Source organism: Serinus canaria, chromosome 26 (genome assembly GCF_022539315.1).
Source record: "Serinus canaria isolate serCan28SL12 chromosome 26, serCan2020, whole genome shotgun sequence".
NCBI lineage: Eukaryota > Metazoa > Chordata > Aves > Passeriformes > Fringillidae > Serinus > Serinus canaria.
In genome coordinates this window covers 3,647,336-3,665,986 of record NC_066339.1, presented here as the reverse complement: position 1 = coordinate 3,665,986, position 18,651 = coordinate 3,647,336, and the positions used below count along the sequence as shown (strand labels likewise).

Sequence of the window (18,651 nt, the reverse complement as noted above, 5' to 3'; positions counted from 1 at the left end):
CTGGTGTCACCAGCAGGGACACGGGTGGGCAGCAGGACAAGCTCTGGTGTCACCAAAAGGGACACGGGATGGGCAGCAGGACAAGCTCTGGTGTCACCAACAGTGGTGGGCAGCAGGACAAGCTCTGGTGTCACCAGCAGGGACACGGGTAGGCAGCAGGACAAGCTCTGGTGTCACCAGCAGGGACATGGAGTGGGCAGTGGGACAAGCTCTGGTGTCACCAAAAGGGACACGGGGTGGGCAGCGGGACAAGCTCTGGTGTCACCATCCCATGGATCCCATCCCATAGATACCATCCCATGGATCTTCTCCTATGGATCCCATCCCATCCCACCCTACTCCATCCCATGGATCCCATCCCATCCCATGGATCCCATGGATCCCATCCCATGGATCCCATCCCATGGATCCCATTCGATCCAATGGATCCCATCCCATCCCATCCTATGGATCCCATCCCATCCCACCCTCTCCCATCCCATGGATCCCATCCCATCCCACCCTACCCCATCCCATGGATCCCATCCCATCCCATAGATCCCATTCCATGGATCCCATCCCATCCCATGGATCCTATCCTATGGATCCCATCCCATCCCATGGATCCCATGCCACCCCACCCCACCCCTTCAGCACCCAGGGCCCCGGGACTTTGCCCGGGCTCAGCCGCTTTAAGGCTCTGGAATTCCTCCCAGGCTCGGGAAGCACGCGGGGAATGCGCGGCGGGGGGCGCCGAGCGCGGTGACCCCCCCTGCCACCCCTGCTGGGACAAAGGGTGGCATTCCGGGCATGCCCTGCCACCCTGTCCCCGCTGCTCGGGGCCAACCGGTGAGCGCGGCTGGAGAGGGGGGATGGTCACGGGGCGGCGGAATCGGGAATGGATTCCGCGCTCAGCGGGAGAAGGGGGAGAGGGGAAAGGGTGGAGAGGCAGCTCCTGCCACCAAAACCCGGGGATTTCCCCCAAATTCAAACCCACCGAGGTGCCGGGATTTGAGAGGGGGTGGGACAGGGGGGCTGCTCGTGGTGGGGAGGGGAGAAAGGATCCTGATCCCCCCTGTTCTGCTCCCATCACAGCTTTCCTTAAATTTTGCAGCTGCTCAGCCTTAAAATCCGGATTTCCCATCCCTGCAGGAGGGATGGGAGAGGGGTTTGGGAGAGGGGATGGGACAGGGGGCTGCTCGTGGTGGGATCCTGTTCCCCCACTGTCCTACTTCCATTACAGCTTCCCCTAAATTTTGGGCTGTGTTTGTCCTGCTCAGCCTTAAAATCTGGATTTCCCATCCCTGCAGGAGGGATGGGAGAGGATTTGGGAGAGGGGATGGGACAGAGGGCTGCTCATGGTGGGATCCTGTTCCCCCACTGTCCTGTTTCCATCACAGCTTCCCCTAAATTTTGGGCTGTGTTTGTCCTGCTCAGCCTTAAAATCCACATTTCCCACTCCTGGGGGTGCTGAGCCCCCACACCAGCCCCAGTTAAACCCAGTCTGAGGAGGGGCTGAGCACACAGAGGGTTCCTCCCTGCAGGTCGTGTCTGAGCCCACCCACGCCCACCTGGGCTGGAGCACTGCCCCATCCCAGCAGAAGCACAGGGACAATGACAGGGACACAGGGACACAGGGACAGCAGCCCCTCCCTCACCCCCAGCAATCACAGTGACAACTCAGCTTTACCGTTTGCTTTAATTTAATGTTTTTCTCCAGCCCGTGCTGTAGGAAGGAGGGAAAACACAACAACCCCCCCCAGAGAGGGGAAAGGGCCAGCGAGCACACGTGGCAACAGTGCAAGGGAGCCGTGTGACACAAGGACACAGCCACCTCCCCAAAAACACCCCTGGACGGCCTCTCTGGAGCCAGACACATCCTGTGCTGCTGCCCTCCACACCAGCCTGGGCAAAGGCAATAAATCAATAAATAAAGACACAGTGCCTCACCAAAGGCACCTTTTTTTTTCTTTTCTTTTCTTTTTTTTCCACGTTACAATGAGAGATGTTGGCATCACAGCATTTCCCAGCCTGGGCTTTTGGCCACATCCAGTTTCTCAGCACTCAGGAGAGGGCAGAGCCGTGGCCTGGGTGCCCCCAGCACCTCCTGAAGCCCAGCCCACGGGCAGCACCTTGGAGCCCTCACCAGCACCCTGCTACATCTGCAGCTTGTTTGAGGTATATCACCCACCCCCTCCGTTACCTTGTGCAGCCAAAAAACAGTGCAAAAAACCAAAAATCCCCCCCCCCAACCCCTTGCTTTCACCCCCATGATGAGATGAGCCTGTTTGAGAGGGAAGGATGGCAGCGAGGACCCCCCGGGACCCCCCAGCCCCTCCTCGGGGGCCACTTTGGTCCTTCAAATGTCCTGGCCCTGGAGCATCCCCCGCCCCGAGGCTGCCAAATCCATCCGTGGGATGTGGATCAGCAGCACCGGCAGCCCCGGGGAGGGAGGGAAGGAAGGGATGGATGGAGGGAGGCTCAGCCCCCTCCCCAAAATGCACCACCCCGGGGCAGCCCTGCGGGGAGGGAGGTGGGCTCAGCTCAGCTTCACCCCGACTGCCACAGCTCGCCGGTAGAGCTCGGTGCCGCTGTCACAGCCCGCCAGCGACGCGCTGCTCTCCGCCAAGGGGCTGCGGCAGTGGGTGACAGTCCAGCGGCGCAGCCGCCGCCCTTCCTCCCGTTCCTCCTCCTCCTCCAGCCGCAGGAGGCTCTCGGCGGACACGCAGCCCCGCATGGCTGCCCCGGGGGGGCGGCGGGCGGGCAGGTCCAGCTGCTCGAAGGACTCGGTGGACAGGATGCTGTCCTCGCTGACGGCGCTGGCGGGCCGGGCGCGGGGGCCCTGTGGCAGGGACACCTCGGCGAAGCCCCCCAAGCCCCTCCCGGGGGGGCTGCCGGGCTCGGCGCTGCCGCCCGAGGAGAATTTGCCGTTGTGTTTGAGGATTCCTTTCCTGCGGGCCGGCAGCCCCTGCGGGGCCGGGGAGGGCGGCTCGGTGAACACGCTCCCGTCCAGGTCCAAGCTCCCCGCGTCCAGAACATCCCCGGACTCGCAGCACTCCAGGGACGAGTAATAGCCCGACTCCCTGGCCGAGGGCTTCTTCAGGATTCCCTTCTTGGGCGCGGCCGGGGGCGCCGCTCCCGCTGTTCCAGGGGGCTGCAGGACCCGGGACAGCCCCGCGGGGGGACCCTCCCCACCCTCCCCGGGCGGGGGGCCGGGGCCGGGCACCTTCTGCTCGCACGAGTTCCTCTTCTTCAGGATGCCCTTGGGCCGCTTGAGGACGGACTTGGAGGGGTTCTCGGGGCCCGCGGGCACCTCCTGCAGAGCCTGCGAGACGTCGTTCTCCTTCTTGGACTTCTTGAGGGAACGCTGGCGCTCCAGGGCCGCGCCGGGCATGTGCTGCTTCAGGAAGCAGCGCACCTTGGAGCCGTTCTCCAGCAGGGGCCGGGAGGAGCGGCGCAGCCACTCGGCCACCGTGGCCAGCGGGGATTCGCTCTCCCGCAGCAGCTCCTGCTCGCCCAGAGGCATTCTGTAGCCCCAGTTGACCCACCAGTGCGTGGCGATGTCCTCGATGGTGGCCCGGCGCTCGGGGTTCACCATCAGCATCCAGCGGATCAGCCCGCAGGCATCTGGGGAAGGGACAGGTCAGGCACGGGAGGGGACACGGGGAAGGGACAGAAGGGGACACAGGGAAGGGACAGTCAGGCATGGCAGGGGACATGGGGAAGGGACAGGTCAGCACGGGAGGGGACACGGGGAAGGGACAGAAGGGGACACAGGGAAGGGACAGTCAGGCACGGGAGGGGACACAGGGAAGGGACAGATCAGGCATGGCAGGGGACACGGGGAAGGGACAGGTCAGGCATGGCAGGGGACACAGGGAAAGGACAGAAGGGGACACAGGGAAGGGACAGTCAGGCACGGGAGGGGACACGGGGAAGGGACAGGTCAGGCATGGCAGGGGACACGGGGAAGGGACAGGTCAGGCATGGCAGGGGACACAGGGAAAGGACAGAAGGGGACACAGGGAAGGGACAGTCAGGCACAGGAGGGGACACGGGGAAGGGACAGGTCAGGCACGGGAGGGGACATGGGGAAGGGACAGTCAGGCACGGGAGGGGACAGGTCAGGCATGGGAGGGGACACGGGGAAGGGGGACACACAGAGGGATGGGAGGGGACATGGGGAAGGGGGACACACAGAGGGACGGGGGTGTCCCTACCTGAGAGCTTTGTGGGCTCTCGGTAGTCCCCACTCGTGATCTGCTTGACCAGAGTTTTGTAGTCGTGGCCATCAAAAGGCATGGTGCCGTGGACCAGGATGTAGAGGAGGACACCCAGGGACCAGCTGTCCACCTGTGAAAGGGACACAGGAGCCTGGAGGGGACAGCAGGACCCGGCTGTCCCGGTCCCCACCCCACCAAGGTGACTCACAGGATGGCAGCAGCCACAGGGAGGGGACAGAGCGTGGGGCAGGACCCCAGCACACCCAGCAACCCCTCAGTGCCGGGGCTCAGGGTCCTGTTAGCCCAAAATCCACTGGGAAAAGCCCAGAGCCGTTCCCACAGCCCACAGGGAGGCACAACCCACCTCGGGGCCCTTGTAGGGGCGCCCGTTGATGATCTCGGGGGACGCGTACAGGGGGCTGCCGCAGTAGGTCTGCAGGAGCTTGTCCTGCTGGAAGACGTTGGACAGCCCAAAATCTGCGATCTGGGGACAAACACAGCTGTCAGCCAGCAGCACAGGCCCCTCGCCCAAAGCTCCCTTCCTCAAAGCCCCCTTTTCCCAAAGCCCCCTTCCCCAAGTTCCCTTTTCCCAAAGTCTCCTTTCCCAAAGTTCTCCTTCCTCAAGTTCCTCTCTCCCAAAGCCCCCTTTCCCAAAAGATCCTCTCTCCCAAAGCCCCCTTTCCCCAAGTTTCCTTTCCCAAGTTCCCTTTTCCCAAGTTCCCCTTTCCCAAAATTCTCCTTCCTCAAGTTCCTCTCTCCCAAAGCCCCTTTTTCCAAAAGATCCTTTTCCCAAGTTCCCCTTACCCAAAGTTCCCATTCCCAAAGCCCCCTTTTCCCAAGTTCCCCTATTTCAAAGCCCCCTTTTCCCAAGTTCCTCTTTCCCAAAGCCCCCTTTTCCAAAAGATCCTTTTCCCAAGTTCCCCTTTCCCAAATTTTCCGTTTCCCAAAGCCCCCTTTCCCAAAGCCCCCTTTCCATAAGTTCCCCTTTCCATAAGTTCCCCTTTTCATAAGTTCCCCTTTTCATAAGTTCCCCTTTTCATAAGTTCCCATTCCCAAAGTTCCTTTTTCCCAAAGCCCCCTTTCCCAAAGTTCTCCTTTCCCAAAGTTCTCCTTTCCCAAAGTTCTCCTTTCCCCAAGCTCCCCTTTCCCCAAGTTCCCTTTTCCCAAAGTTCCCCTTTCCCCAAGTTCCCCTTTCCCAAAGTTTCCCTTTCCCCAAGTTCCCCTTTCCCAAAGTTCCCCTTTCCCCAAGTTTCCCAAGGCTGAAGCTCCCCTGGAGCTCTCCAGGGATGACCCCGGCCCAAACCAGGGCTGCCCCTGGCTCTGAACCCCCTCGGCCTTGTTCTCCCCCCCTCCCAAACCCTTCACCCCAGGCAGGGCAGCAGGGACAGGTGAGGCTGGAAGCACTTCCAGGCTCTCCTCCAGCTCCTCCCCAGCCACCCCAGGCTGCAGGGATCCCTCTCAGCCCCACCTCGCCCAGGTGCTCATTATCCTCATTACAGCTGTCACCTCCCAGCCAGCAGGAGGTTCCCAGCTGCCCTCGAGCTCCCAATTCCAAAATTATCCCTGGTGGAGATAAACCCCGTTATCAGTGACCACGGGGATCCCCGCCAGGCCAGGCTGTGCCCTTCCTCCCTGGCAGAAATCGCCACTGGGGGCCATGGGGGAGCTGGCATTTCCTGGCTGGCACCCACAGAAAGCAGGAAAGGAGCTCTTCCCATCCAGCCAGCCTGATCTGGGCACTCAGACTTTGCCCTCTTGTCAGCAGATAAGGTCTGGTAAAGCCAACACCAGTTACGGCCCCACCAGATCTGCCAGGCTCTGCCAGCTCTCCACAGCGTTCCAGGGGGTGCCAGAGCTCAGGGAAGCATATGCCCCGAGGGCACTGAGGCCTTGTGGGCACCCCCTGTCCCTCCAGGCTGGGCAGCTCCCCTGGGTGACAGCCCAGGCCCCCCACCTTGACGTTCCCGTTGGCATCCAGCAGGATGTTCTCCAGCTTCAGGTCCCGGTGCACGATCCCGTTCTGCGGGAAGAGTTAATTCGGGGTTAATTCGGGGAGGGTTGGAGGCAGGGAAAGTCCTGCACACCTGGAGGTCACTGCCCTGCCAGGCAGGGCACAGCAAACAAACAGCCAGGGTGTGGCCCAGCCTGGGTGGCACCAGCTGGGCAGCAGAGACGGGAGGTGCCCACACCGCATGCCAGCCTGGGCTCCTCACTGTCCCCAGCACGCGGTGCCAGCCCCACCAGGGCACAGCTCCTGCTTGGCCAGGACCTGCTGTGCCCAGAGGAGCCAGCCCCCAACCCAGTTTGGGGTCAGGAGCTGCCCTGCCACCCCCTGTTCCCACTGATGGCTGGGGAACGACCTCGGAGTGTCCTCCAGAGAGACCCTGGGGCTGGAGGGTCCTGCTAGGGCATCACCCACAGCCCGAGGAGGGTCCTGCCAGGGCATCACCCACAGAGTCAGGGAGGGTCCTGCTAGGGCATCACCCACAGCCCGAGGAGGGTCCTGCCAGGGCATCACCCACAGAGTCAGGGAGGGTCCTGCCAGGGCATCACCCACACCATGGGGAGGGTCCTGCCAGGGCATCACCCACAGCCCGGGGAGGGTCCTGCCAGGGCATCACCCACAGAGTCAGGGAGGGTCCTGCCAGGGCATCACCCACAGCCCAGGGAGGGTCCTGCCAGGGCATCACCCACACCATGGGGAGAGTCCTGCCAGGGCATCACCCACAGAGTCAGGGAGCGTCCTGCCAGGGCATCACCCACAGCCCAAGGAGGGTCCTGCCAGGGCATCACCCACACCATGGGAAGGGTCCTGCCAGGGCATCACCCACAGCCCAAGGAGGGTCCTGCCAGGGCATCACCCACACCCCCAAGGAGGGTCCTGCCAGGGCATCACCCACAGCCCGGATGGGGAGGGTCCTGCCATGGCATCACCCACAGCCCGGGGAGGGTCCTGCAGCTTCACATTCCCATCAGGAACAGGACAGGTGACCCGAACAGGACAGGTGACCCGAACAGGACAGGTGACCCAGGGCTTGGCTTCCAGCCCCGAGGGCAGCTCTGGGCGTCTCCGTCTGCTCGGGTGGGAGGGGAGGTGACAGTGCCAGGCCGGGTTAGTCACCCACACACCGTGGCAGCCGGGCCAGGACCTCCCAAAAGCTGCCAGGGCACTGCCACACCCTTGGGACTGGAGGCAGGACCAACCCTTGTGCCAGGGAAGGTGGAGAGCCACGAGCTCCTCTCACCTCCCGTGGGAATGCAGGGAGGAGGGCTCAGGAGCCCATCCAGCCTGGAATCCATCAGGAGGAGGGCTCAGGAGCCCATCCAGCCTGGAATCCTTCGGGAGGAGGGCTCAGGAGCCCATCCAGCCTGGAATCCATCGGGAGGAGGGCTCAGGAGCCCATCCAGCCTGGAATCCTTTGGGAGGAGGGCTCAGGAGCCCATCCAGCCTGGAATCCTTGGGAGGAGGGCTCAGGAGCCCATCCAGCCTGGAATCCATCGGGAGGAGGGCTCAGGAGCCCATCCAGCCTGGAATCCATCGGGAGGAGGGCTCAGGAGCCCATCCAGCCTGGAATCCATTGGGAGGAGGATTCAGGAGCCCATCCAGCCTGGAATCCATCGGGAAACCATTGGAAGGAGGGTCCAGCAGCCCATCCAGCTGGGAATCCATCATGAGGAGAGGTCAGGCAGTGCCACCTGTGGCAGTGATGCCACCCACCTTGCGGCAGCGATGCCACCCACCCTGTGGCAGCAGTGCCACCCACCTTGCGGCAGCGGTGCCACCCACCTTGCGGCAGTGATGCCACCCACCCTGTGGCAGCGGTGCCACCCACCTTGTGGCAGTAGTAGACAGCAGACACGACCTGGCGGAAGAAGTGCCGCGCCTCCTGCTCCGAGAGGCGCTGCCGCTCGCTGATGTAGTCATAGAGGTCGCCCCTGCTGGCATACTCCATCACGATGACGATCTTGGCGCTGTTCTCGAACACTGCGGGGCGCAGGAAAGGGTTAAAAGGGACCCTCAACCCTCGTTAGGACATTCCTGTTAATGAGCAGGTGGAGCCTTGATTGGCCCTAACCCCAGTGCCTGCTCTCAGTCTTGGGTTAACAGGGACCTGCAGGTCAGGGGGGGCCACCAGGGCTGTCACCAGGGCTGTCACCAGGGCTGTCACCCACCCACAGCCCCCAGGGCCACCAGGGCTGCTGGCCCAGCGGCTGTGCCATCACCAAGGCTTTGCCACCACCGGCTGTGCCACCACTGAGGGTCTGTCACCACCATGGTTGTGCCACCACCAGATGTGCTAGCACAGCAGCTCTGCCACCACCAGCTGTGCCACCACCAGTTCTGCCACCATAAAGGCTGTGCCATCAGAGTGGCTGTGCCACCACAAAGGCTCTGTGCCACCATAAAGGTTCTGTGCCACCACAAAGGTTCTGTGCCACCAGAGTGCCTGTGCACCACAAAGGTTCTGTGCCACCACAAAGGTTCTGTCACCACCAGCTGTGCTACCAGAGTGGCTGTGCCACCACAAAGGCTCTGTGCCACCACCGAGGCTGTGCCACCACAAAGGCTCTGTGCCACCCCCAGCTCTGCCACCACCGAGGCTGTGCCACCAGAGGTGACCCAGGCGTGTGGCTCTGCTGGACCCCCCCGCCAAGGGGAAGGTGACAGCGTTGGCCCAGCCGGTGACCTCCTGCCCGCTGCCACCGCTCCCACAAAGGCTCTGCCAGAGCCGGCCGCGCTTTCCTCCCGCTGGCGCTCCCGGTGCGTTTGAATTCCAGGCGCCGCTGGGAGCCAGCCCTGGCACAGAGCGCGGAGGAGCTGCCGGCCCTGGCACAGAGCGCGGGGGAGCTGCCGGCCCTGGCACAGAGCGCGGAGGAGCTGCCGGCCCTGGCACAGAGCGCGGAGGAGCTGCCGGCCCGCTCGCCTTTGTCTGCAGGACAAAAGGGCTCCGGATCCCTCAGCGGCACCGGGAGCAGCGGCACCGGGAGCCCCGGCACGGGCACGGCCCGAGCACTCGGTGTTTGCTAATCCTGACCCAGCTGGGCATTTAGGCTGAGCCTGGTTCTGGTTCGGTTTCCCTCGGGTTATCCCAGCCCCCTGGCAAAGCCCGGCCCTGGCCATAAAGCCGAGCCCGGCAGCACCAGGAACTCTCCCAGCGCGCTGTGGTTTGTTTTCCCAGTGCCCCGAGGGAGGGAATGAGGAGGACTCCAGGACTGAGATTAAATTAAACCCTGCCTCGGGCTCAGAGCACATCCACGGAGACGCCGAATTCCCCGGGGATGAGCCACGCTCAGCCTCCCTCCACAGCCCCAAAAATCCACATTTAGGGGCTAAATGTGGATTTTGGACACTCAGCCCCCGCTCCCTGCTCAGCCTCCCTCCACAATCCCCAAAAATCCACATTTGTGAGCAGGGAGCCGGGGCTAAATGTGGATTTTGGACACTCAGCCCCCGCTCCCTGCTCAGCCTTCCTCCACAGCCCCAAAAATCCACATTTAGGGGCTAAAAATGTGGATTTTGGACACTCAGCCCCCGCTCCCTGCTCAGCCTCCCTCCACAGCCCCAAATATCCACATTTGTGAGCAGGGAGCAGGGGTTAAATGCGGATTTTAGGGGCTAAATGTGGATTTTGGACACTCAGCCCCCGCTCCCTGCTCAGCCTCCCTCCACAGCCCCAAAAATCCACATTTGTGAGCAGGAAGCAGGGGTTAAATGTGGATTTTAGGGGCTAAATGTGGATTTTGGAAGCTGTCCTGGGGCTGTGGAGGGAGGCTGAGCAGGGAGCGGGGGCTGAGTGTCCAAAATCCACATTTGCAGCTGGATTCCCTGTCTGGGAGGAAGGAAGGGCGATTTCTGGAGCAGGTATTTCCCCTGGCTGGGGAAAACCACAGGAACACAACCCGGGATCATCTGCATTCCCTGGGAGTGGCCAGGAACGGGAGCCAGGTCCTGGAAGGGAGGAGAGGGCTGGGCTAAACCCACCCGAGCCGAGCCGAGCCAAACCGGGCCAAACCCACGCCAAGAGCCTCCCCTGGGTACCCAGCCCGTTCCAGAGGCTTCGATCCTGGATGCAGCTGGGAAAGGGAAGGGAGAGGAGGCCTCACCTTCGTGCACAGCGATGATGTGGGGGTGGTTGAGGGAGGACATGATCTCAATCTCCCTCCGGATGTGCACCAGGTCCTGCTCATCCTTAATTTTGTCTTTCCGGATGGATTTGATGGCCACCTGTGGGGGAGGAGCACGGAGGGGGCTGTGAGCTCCCGAAGGAAGGAATTCCTCCCTCCCTCCCTTCCCTGTTTTGGGAAAGAGCTCACAAACAACATCCCCACGAGCTGTGCAGGGCAGCTCCATGGAAACAGCACCCAAAAAAAGCAAATTTCACCCATTTTGGGGTTTGTTCTTCCCAAGTCCTGCTGCTGCACACGGGAGAGAAACTTCCCCTGAGGGACACCTCTGTCAGCTCCTGATTTTTGGGGCTCCCCGAGCCTCTCCCCAGGTAGCCCAGCCCTGATTTTTGGGGGGTCCCCAGGACTCCTCCACCAGGCAGACCTGCTGCTGATTTTTGGGGTTCCCTGACCTCTATCAGGCAGCACAGCCCTGGTTTTTGGGGGCTCCCTGAGCCTCCTCCTGAGCAGCCCAACCCTGATTTTTGGGGTTCCCTGACCTCTATCAGGCAGCACACCCCTGATTTTTGGGGCTCCCCGAGCCTCCTCCCCCAGGTCCCACATCCCCTTTCCCGGTTTCTGGGCTTGGCAGGGATCGTGTCCTGCCGCAGGAATGTGCCCAGCACTCAGGAGATAACAACAACCACAACAACAACCACAACAACAACCAAAACAACCACCACAACCACAACAACAACCAAAACAACCACCACAACCACAACCGCAGCCAATTCCTGACGTCAGGAACAGGGAACAACCCCCACACCTCGCTCTTTTTCAGCCTCTAAACCACTTTATTTCTTTATTTATTTCTATAACTCCCACTTTATTTCTGGGAGTAAGAGAAACTTTGGGAGATCAAGCAGATCCCGCCTGGGGACGGGCTGGGAGCCCCGGAATTTTCCAGGTTTTCCTTTTCAATTTTTCCTCTACAAGATTGAAAAGGGAGGAGGAAGAGGGGTAAGAATGCCCCCCTTCTAATCCCCTTTCAAAGGGGCTGCGGGCACACAAAGCGCTCCCAGGGCTGAATTTACAACTGAATCCAGCAGAACCTTTCCTTTTTTTCTTTCTTTTTTTTTTTTTTTTTTCCCCCCTTTTTTTTTCTTTTTTTCCCCTCCCAGACAAGAATGCGGAACAGTTTTAATCCCGTCAAGGGACCCTCGCTCCGGTCTCCCGGCAACGGGGAGAGGGGCCCGGCCCCCCGAGGGGTGGGAGGGATGCTCAGCCCCTGTCCCTGCCATCCCGGGGCCTTGGAAACCTCGCTGCTCAAAGCCCGGCCCAGCGGGCAGCCCAGCTTAGCTAAGCCAGGCCTGTGGCCCCCGCAGCGGGCGCTGAACCAGCGAGGTTCCAGCAGCGAGAAGCCTCTGGAAGGGGGCTCAGGTGGGCACCTCGGGTCCTTTTTGGGACTTAAATCCCATTTATGTACCCCCAAACCCCATTTCTGTACCACCAAATCCCCTTTTTCTGGCCCCAAATCCCATTTATGTACCCCCAAACCCCACATCTGTACCCTCAAATCCCATTTCTGTACCACCAAACCCCATTCTTGTATCCCCCAAATCCTGATTTCTGGTCCCAAATCCCGTTTCTGTACCCCCAAATCCCATTCTTGTACCCCCCAAATCCGGTTTTTCTGTAGCCCCAAGCCCCATATTTGTACTCTCAAATCCCATTTCTGTACCCCGAAATCCCGTATCTGTGGCCCCAAACCTCATTCTTCTGGCCCCAAATCCCGTTTCTGTACCCCCAAATCCCATTTTTTTGGCCCCAAGTCCCATATCTGTGGCCCCAAACCCCATATTTGTACCCCCAAATCCCATTTTTCTGGCCCCAAACCCCATTTCTGCACCCCCAAACCCCTTTTCTGTACCCCAAAACCCCTTTTTTCTGCCCCCAAACCCCATTTTTCTGGCCCCAAACCCCTTTTCTGTACCCCCAAATCCCATTTTTCTAGCCCCAAACCCCATTTCTGTACCCCCAAATCCCATTTCTATACCTCCAAACCCCATTCTTCTGCCCCCAAACACCAACCCCATATCTTGTCCCCCAAACCCCATTTTTCTGGCCCCAAACCCATTTTCTGTACCCCCAAACCCCATATCTGTACCCCCAAACCCCATTTCTGTACCCCCAAACCCCATTTTTCTGGCCCCAAATCCCATTTTTCTGGCCCCAAACCGCCTCGGGCAGCAGCAGCCAGGGCAGGAGTTGCTCCTGGAGGATCCAGTGTGGATCCAGAGCTCTCTGGCCAGGAGAAGTTCACCAACCCCGGCCCAAGTTTCTCCCGGAACCAATTCTGAAAGCGCCCAACCCTTCTGGGAAGCCCGGCCGGGTTTTCTCGCCCCGACCTTTGTCCCACAGGTTAAATTTTAACATTTTCGCTGCTGCCCCGGCTCCCTGACCCCTGCAGATCCTCCCTGCAGCCAGCCAGCCTCCCGAACTCCTGCTGCCTCCTGCAGAGCCTGGCACCCTGCCCGGCAGCCACAATTCTGGGGCATTTGGGGGCATTTTGGGGGCATTTTGGAGCAGTTTGGGGGGCATTTGGGGGCATTTTGGGGGCAGTTTGGGGACCATTTGGGGGACATTTGGGGGACATTTTGGAGGCAGTTTGGGGGGCATTTTGGGGCATTTTGGGGACCATTTGGGGGACATTTGGGGGACATTTTGGAGGGCAGTTTGGAGGGCAGTTTGGGGCATTTGGGGGGGGCAGTTTGGGGGGCATTTTGGGGCAGTTTGGGAGCATTTGGGGGCATTTGGGGGCAGTTTGGGGACCATTTTGGGGGGCACTTTGGCGGGGGCACTTTGGGGGGGCATTTTGGGGCATTTTGGGAGCATTTCGGGCCATTTTGAGGCATTTTGGGAGGCATTTTGGGAACCATTTTGGGGACCAGTTTGGGGGGCATTTGGGGGGCATGTTTGGGGAGACCATTTTGGGGAGCATTTGGGGGACATTTGGGGGACCAGTTTGGGGGCAGTTTGGGGGGCATTTTGGGGGGGGCATTTGGGATGGGCATTTTTGGGGGACATTTTCGGGGGCATTTGGGGGCATTTTGGGGGGGGCATTTGGGGGCGTATTTTGGGGACATTTTCGGGGCATTTTCGGGGGCATTTTGGAGCAGTTTGGCGAGCATTTTGGGGGCATTTTGGAGCAGTTTGGGGGCATTTTGGGGGCAGTTTGGGAACATTTCCTTGCTGCCCCAGCCTCTCACCCCTCCAAAATTCCGAGCCAGGGCTCAGGGCAAGAACCACAACCCACAAAAAGACGGAGCAGCTCCAGGAGATGCTCCTGGCTGGATCCAGCCCCATCCCAAAATCAGCGACCTCCAGGCAGGTGGAGCTGCCCCATCCTCCCCCAGGGGTGCCAAGCAGGGCTTGGCTCCCAAATTTCCCCTGCCCAAGGGGTTTGGGAGCAGAGGGAGCCCCAAAGGCCACCCTGGAGTTGGGGACAGCAGCTGGGGACACCCAGAAATGCCCTGGGGCTCCCAGGGAGCTCGGGAGCTCTTCCCAAGTCAAAATAGGGCTTTGAATTCCCAGGTTTTGGGGGCAGAACGGGAATTTTCAGCAGCTGCTGAAACATAAATGAAGCTGCAACCCCAGGCAGTGCTTAAGGAGCTGTTCCAGACTGCAGGGGCAGTTTGGGGAAATTGGGATTGAAATTGGGGTTGAATTTGGGATTGAAATCGGGATTGAACTCGGGATTTAAAGTGGGATTGAATTCGGGATTGAATTCGGGATTGAATTCGGGATTTAAATTGGGACTGAAATCGGGATTGAATTCGGGACTGAATTCGGGACTGGAATCGGGATTGAATTCGGGACTGGAATCGGGATTGAATTCGGGACTGGAATCGGGATTGAAACTCGGATTGAAATCGGGATTGAATTTGGGATTTAAATTGGGATTGAATTTGGGACTGGAATCGGGATTGAAACTGGGATTGAAATCGGGATTGAACGGGATGAATCGGGATTTAATTGGATGATTTGGGACTGAAATCGGGATTAATGGATTGAATTTGGGACTGGATTCGGGATTGAAACTGGGATTGAAATCGGGATTGAAATTGGGATTGAATTCGGGATTGAATTCGGGACTGAAATCGGGATTGAATTCGGGACTGGAATCGGGATTGAATTCGGGATTTAAATTGGGATTGAATTCGGGATTTAAATTGGGATTGAATTTGGGACTGAAATCGGGATTGAAACTGGGATTGAAATCGGGATTGAAACTGGGATTGAAATCGGGATTGAAACTGGGATTGAATTCGGGATTGAATTTGGGATTGAAATCGGGATTGAATTTGGGATTGAAATCCAGCCTGGAACCGAGCGGGGTTCGCCCCTGGCCGCGGATCAAAGGAGGCTCTGGAATATTCCAGGTGCTGCTTTCAGCACCACAGGGCCCCGAGCAGCGTTGGTGACACCGGGAGAGTCCCACGGGAGGTCCCCGGGCGTGTTTGGCTTGGCTGAGGGCCAGGGATGGGGAACAAGGCTGGGAAAAACTCCGGGCTGGGAGGGAAAAAAAGAGCCCCGAGGCTGCTCTGCAAAGAGGTGGGGGAAAGGGAAGGGGAAAATAAAAGGGATGGAAGAAAATAAAAGGGATGGAAGAAAATAAAAGGGGAGGGAGAAAAATAAAAGCGAAGAAGAAAAATAAAAGCGAGGAAGAAAAATAAAAGGGAGGGAAAAAAAAGGGGGGGAGGAAAAAAAAGAAAGGGGAGGAAAAAAAAGAAAGGGGGAGGAAAAAAAAGAAAGGGGGAGGAAAAAAAAGAAAGGGGGAGGAAAAAGGAAAGTAAAAAAAGTGAAAGTAAAAATGGGGGGAAAGGGAAGTGGGGAAAAAAGGGGAAGGAAAAGCAACCAGCAATTCCCTGCCCGCCTGATATTGCAGGGATTTCTGTAAGGGCTGGGAAAGGCACTCAGCAGGAGCATCGCTCCAGAGAAAGGATTTCTAACAGGAAAAAAAAAAGGGATTTTTCCCAGACAAATAATTCATGGAAGTCCCAAAACATCCTCCAGCTGCAGGAGCCTGGAATTTCCTGTCACCTTCCAGCAAACCAGCCCGCTCGGGAGTGCAGGGATTGGAAAATTCGGGGAGGAACGAGAAATTCGGGCTGGTTCAACACCCAGAGGCAAAAAATCCCCGCGGATGGAGCAGCTCCGGCTTTTCAGCCCCAGCCGGTGCCGTGGGATCCCCACGAGGGCTGCCCGCTCCCTGCCCTCGCATTTTGGGAAGTGAAAACCACTCGGGGAAGGAGCAGAACAACAACCGAGGCCGGCTCGGAAACGCTCCGAGAAGGAATTTGTGGCGAGAGGATTTTGTGGCTTGGATTCTGCTGCTCCTCCAGCAGGCCGAGCAGAACCTTTGGGTTTCTGCCGCCTCGATGGAGGGCTCGGTGGGATGGATTTGCATGAGAACAGAGCGATCCCGAGGGGTTGGCAGGGAGAATTTGGGCAGGGAGTGGAGATTTCCGAGCTGCAGGTGCGGGCAGGGAAAGGAGAATTCGCTGGCCCAGGCCGAGGGGAGGAGGGATCGCTGCAGCTCTGCGGGTGGAATCCCGCATTTCCAGGGCCTGATTGTGCAGCAAAAGCAGCGGCTCGGATGGGCAGAGCTGCCTTCGGATCTGATTTCATCAAGATTATCATTTCATCGAGGAAAGTGGCGGATTCGCGGCTTTTCCCCGCGGCGTGTCCCCGTGGGATGGCGCCCATCCCATCCCAGCCCCTGGCAGGGCCAGTGCTGCCACCCGCAGCTCGCCCCCCCCTGCTCAGACCGGGCTCCGAGGGGCTTTGGGGGTCCCTCGCACCCTTCCAAGCTGGGGATTCACATCCGAGGTGGAATCCTTGCAGATTCCCACAGGACAGAGCAGAGCCGGGAGTTTTTGGGGGTTCAACCCGGGGGGTTCAGTCCTGGGGGGTTCAGTCCTGGGGGGTTCGGTCCTGGGGGGTTCGGTCCCGGGGGTTCGGTCCCGGGGGTTCGGTCCCGGGGGGTTCAGAGCCGAGGGGTTCAACCACGGGGGTTCTGTCCCGGGGGGTTCAATCACGGGGAGTTCAGCCCTGGGGGGGTTAAATCACGGGGGTTCAGCCCTGGGGGTTTCAGAGTCGGGGGATTCAATCCTGGGGGGGTTCAGAGCCGGGGGATTCAATCCTGGGGGTTCAGAGCCGGGGGATTCAATCACGGGGGGTTCATTCCCCTTTTCACGGAGGAAAGCTGCGCTGGGCTGAGCCAGAGCCACTTTCCCCGAGCGGCCTGGGGTGAGTCAGGGTTTTGGAGAGCCCGGCTGCGCCCTGGCTGCCGCACAGCGTGAGAAAGGCAAACCCAGGGTGAGAGGAAGGGAAGAGCCCTCCAGCCTGGAGTGCGCTGTTTGCTTTGGCGGCCGCGTCCCCGCCCGCTCCTTCCCCCAGGAAGCGCCACCGCGGTCAAGTGGGCGAGAGGAGCTGCAGCTCCCCGGGAGGAGGGGGGCGAGACCCCTCGGGGCTGCCCCCGGCCCCGCTGAGACCCCCCTGCAGCACGGCCAGGGCAGAGCCGCAGCTTCCCGCAGGCTGCGGGGGGAGCGGGGCCCGGCCGGGACCGGCGGCACCGGGGATGCACCGGGGGCTACACCGGGGGAGGCACCGGGGACGAAATGCTCGGAGCGGGGGATGCTCGGAGGTCCGTGAGGATGCGCCGGGAACGGGCTGGAGGGGAGAGAACCGGAGGGGGCGGCAGCGAGGCCGGGCTGCGGGAAGCGGGGGCAGCTCGGGGACTGCCGAGAAACACGGCGGGGATACAGCGGGGACAGGGAGGGACGCACCGGACCGGGGGGGACACACCGGGGGCAGGGAGGGACACACCGAACCGGGGGGGACACACCGGGGACAGGGAGGGACGCACCGAACCGGGGGGGACACACCGGGGACAGGGAGGGACGCACCGAACCGGGGGGGACGCACCGAACCGGGGGGGACACACCGGGGACAGGGAGGGACGCACCGAACCGGGGGGGGACCACCGGCGACGCCGAGGATGCATCGGGGACAGGAGATGCTCGGAGACCGGGGACCCCTCACGGGGGGATCCTTACCAGCTTCCCGGAGCGCTCCCGAGCTTTCTTCACCTTCCCGTAGGTTCCTTTGCCCAGCGTTTCCAGGAACTCGTAGCGGTGCTTGAGGTTGTGCTTGTGGTGGTGCCGCTTCACCGCCTGCTTCTTCATCAGCGGCCGCGGCGATTTGATCAGCCCCTCGGCCAGCGAGGCGGCCAGCGCGGAACCGGGGCCGGTTCCGGGCCCTGCCGCCCGCTCCATCCCGATCCCGGCTCTCGCTCCGCCGCCTCCCGGCCCGGCCCGGCCGATAAAAGCGGCGGCTCCGGCGGCCGCGCCCCCCCGCGCCCATTGGCGGCTGCCGGGGCCGCCCCGCCCGGGGCCGGGACACGGATGGGGGGGCGGCAGCGGGGAGACCCCCACGGGCAACGCTGGGAGCGGGGAACGGACGGGGAGGGGCTGGGGGAGAGCCAGGGAGCACCCCGAAAAATTGGGGTGAGGGAGGGGGTGTGGGGAGGGGGGCAGAGGGGATCCAGGGAGCAAGGGGGCACGGGGGTTTGGGGAGGGGGGCAGAGGGGATCCAGGGGGCAAAGGGGGCACGGGGGTGTAGGGAGGGGGGGCAGAGGGGATCCAGGGGGCAAAGGGGGCACGGGAGTGTTTCCAGGCTGGGGATTTTCCAGGGGATGGTGCAGGGAGGGATTTTTACCCAAAGGTTGGAAAGAGGGGCGGGCCCAGAGCGCTGGGAGGGTCAGAGGGGCATTGGGGAAGAGCCTGGAGTGCCAGGGCAGGGGGGAATGGCTTCACAGTGGCTGAGGGCAGGGTTAGATGGGATATTGGGATGAAATTCCTCCTGGGATGGTGGGCAGGCCCTGGCACAGGGTGCCCAGAGCAGCTGGGGCTGCCCCTGGATCCCTGGCAGTGCCCAAGGCCAGGCTGGACAGGGCTGGGAGCAGGCTGGGGCAGTGGAAGGTGTCCCTGCCATGGCACTGGGTGATGTTTAAGGTTCCTTCCAGCCCAAACCATTCCATAATTGCATCATGTGGATGTCCCACTGGGGGCAGAGGGGCATGCACAGCCAGACAGGATTTGCTGTGAGGAGTCCCAGTGCACCCAAACCCAGGGAAAAACTGCACCAAATCCCAGGGGAAAACTGCACCAAATCCCAGGGAAAAACTGCACCAAATCCCAGGGGAAAACTGCACCAAATCCCAGGGAAAAACTGCACCAAATCCCAGGGGAAAACTGCACCCAAACCCCGGGAAAAACTG

General features: G+C 60.6%; 1 protein-coding gene across 1 annotated transcript; it reads right to left on the bottom strand.

Moving 5' to 3' along the window:
- Nucleotides 1-1,659: 1,659 nt before the first annotated feature.
- NUAK2 (NUAK family kinase 2) lies at nucleotides 1,660-17,701 on the bottom strand. The gene is made up of 7 exons (XM_050985362.1): nucleotides 17,429-17,701; nucleotides 10,308-10,428; nucleotides 8,036-8,187; nucleotides 6,157-6,222; nucleotides 4,567-4,686; nucleotides 4,200-4,332; nucleotides 1,660-3,606 (listed from the first exon to the last, which is right to left on the bottom strand). Exons 1-7 carry the CDS (start codon nucleotides 17,645-17,647, stop codon nucleotides 2,519-2,521), a joined length of 1,899 nt encoding a protein of 632 aa, XP_050841319.1. The 5' UTR covers nucleotides 17,648-17,701; the 3' UTR covers nucleotides 1,660-2,518.
- Between the last annotated feature and the right edge of the window lie 950 nt (nucleotides 17,702-18,651).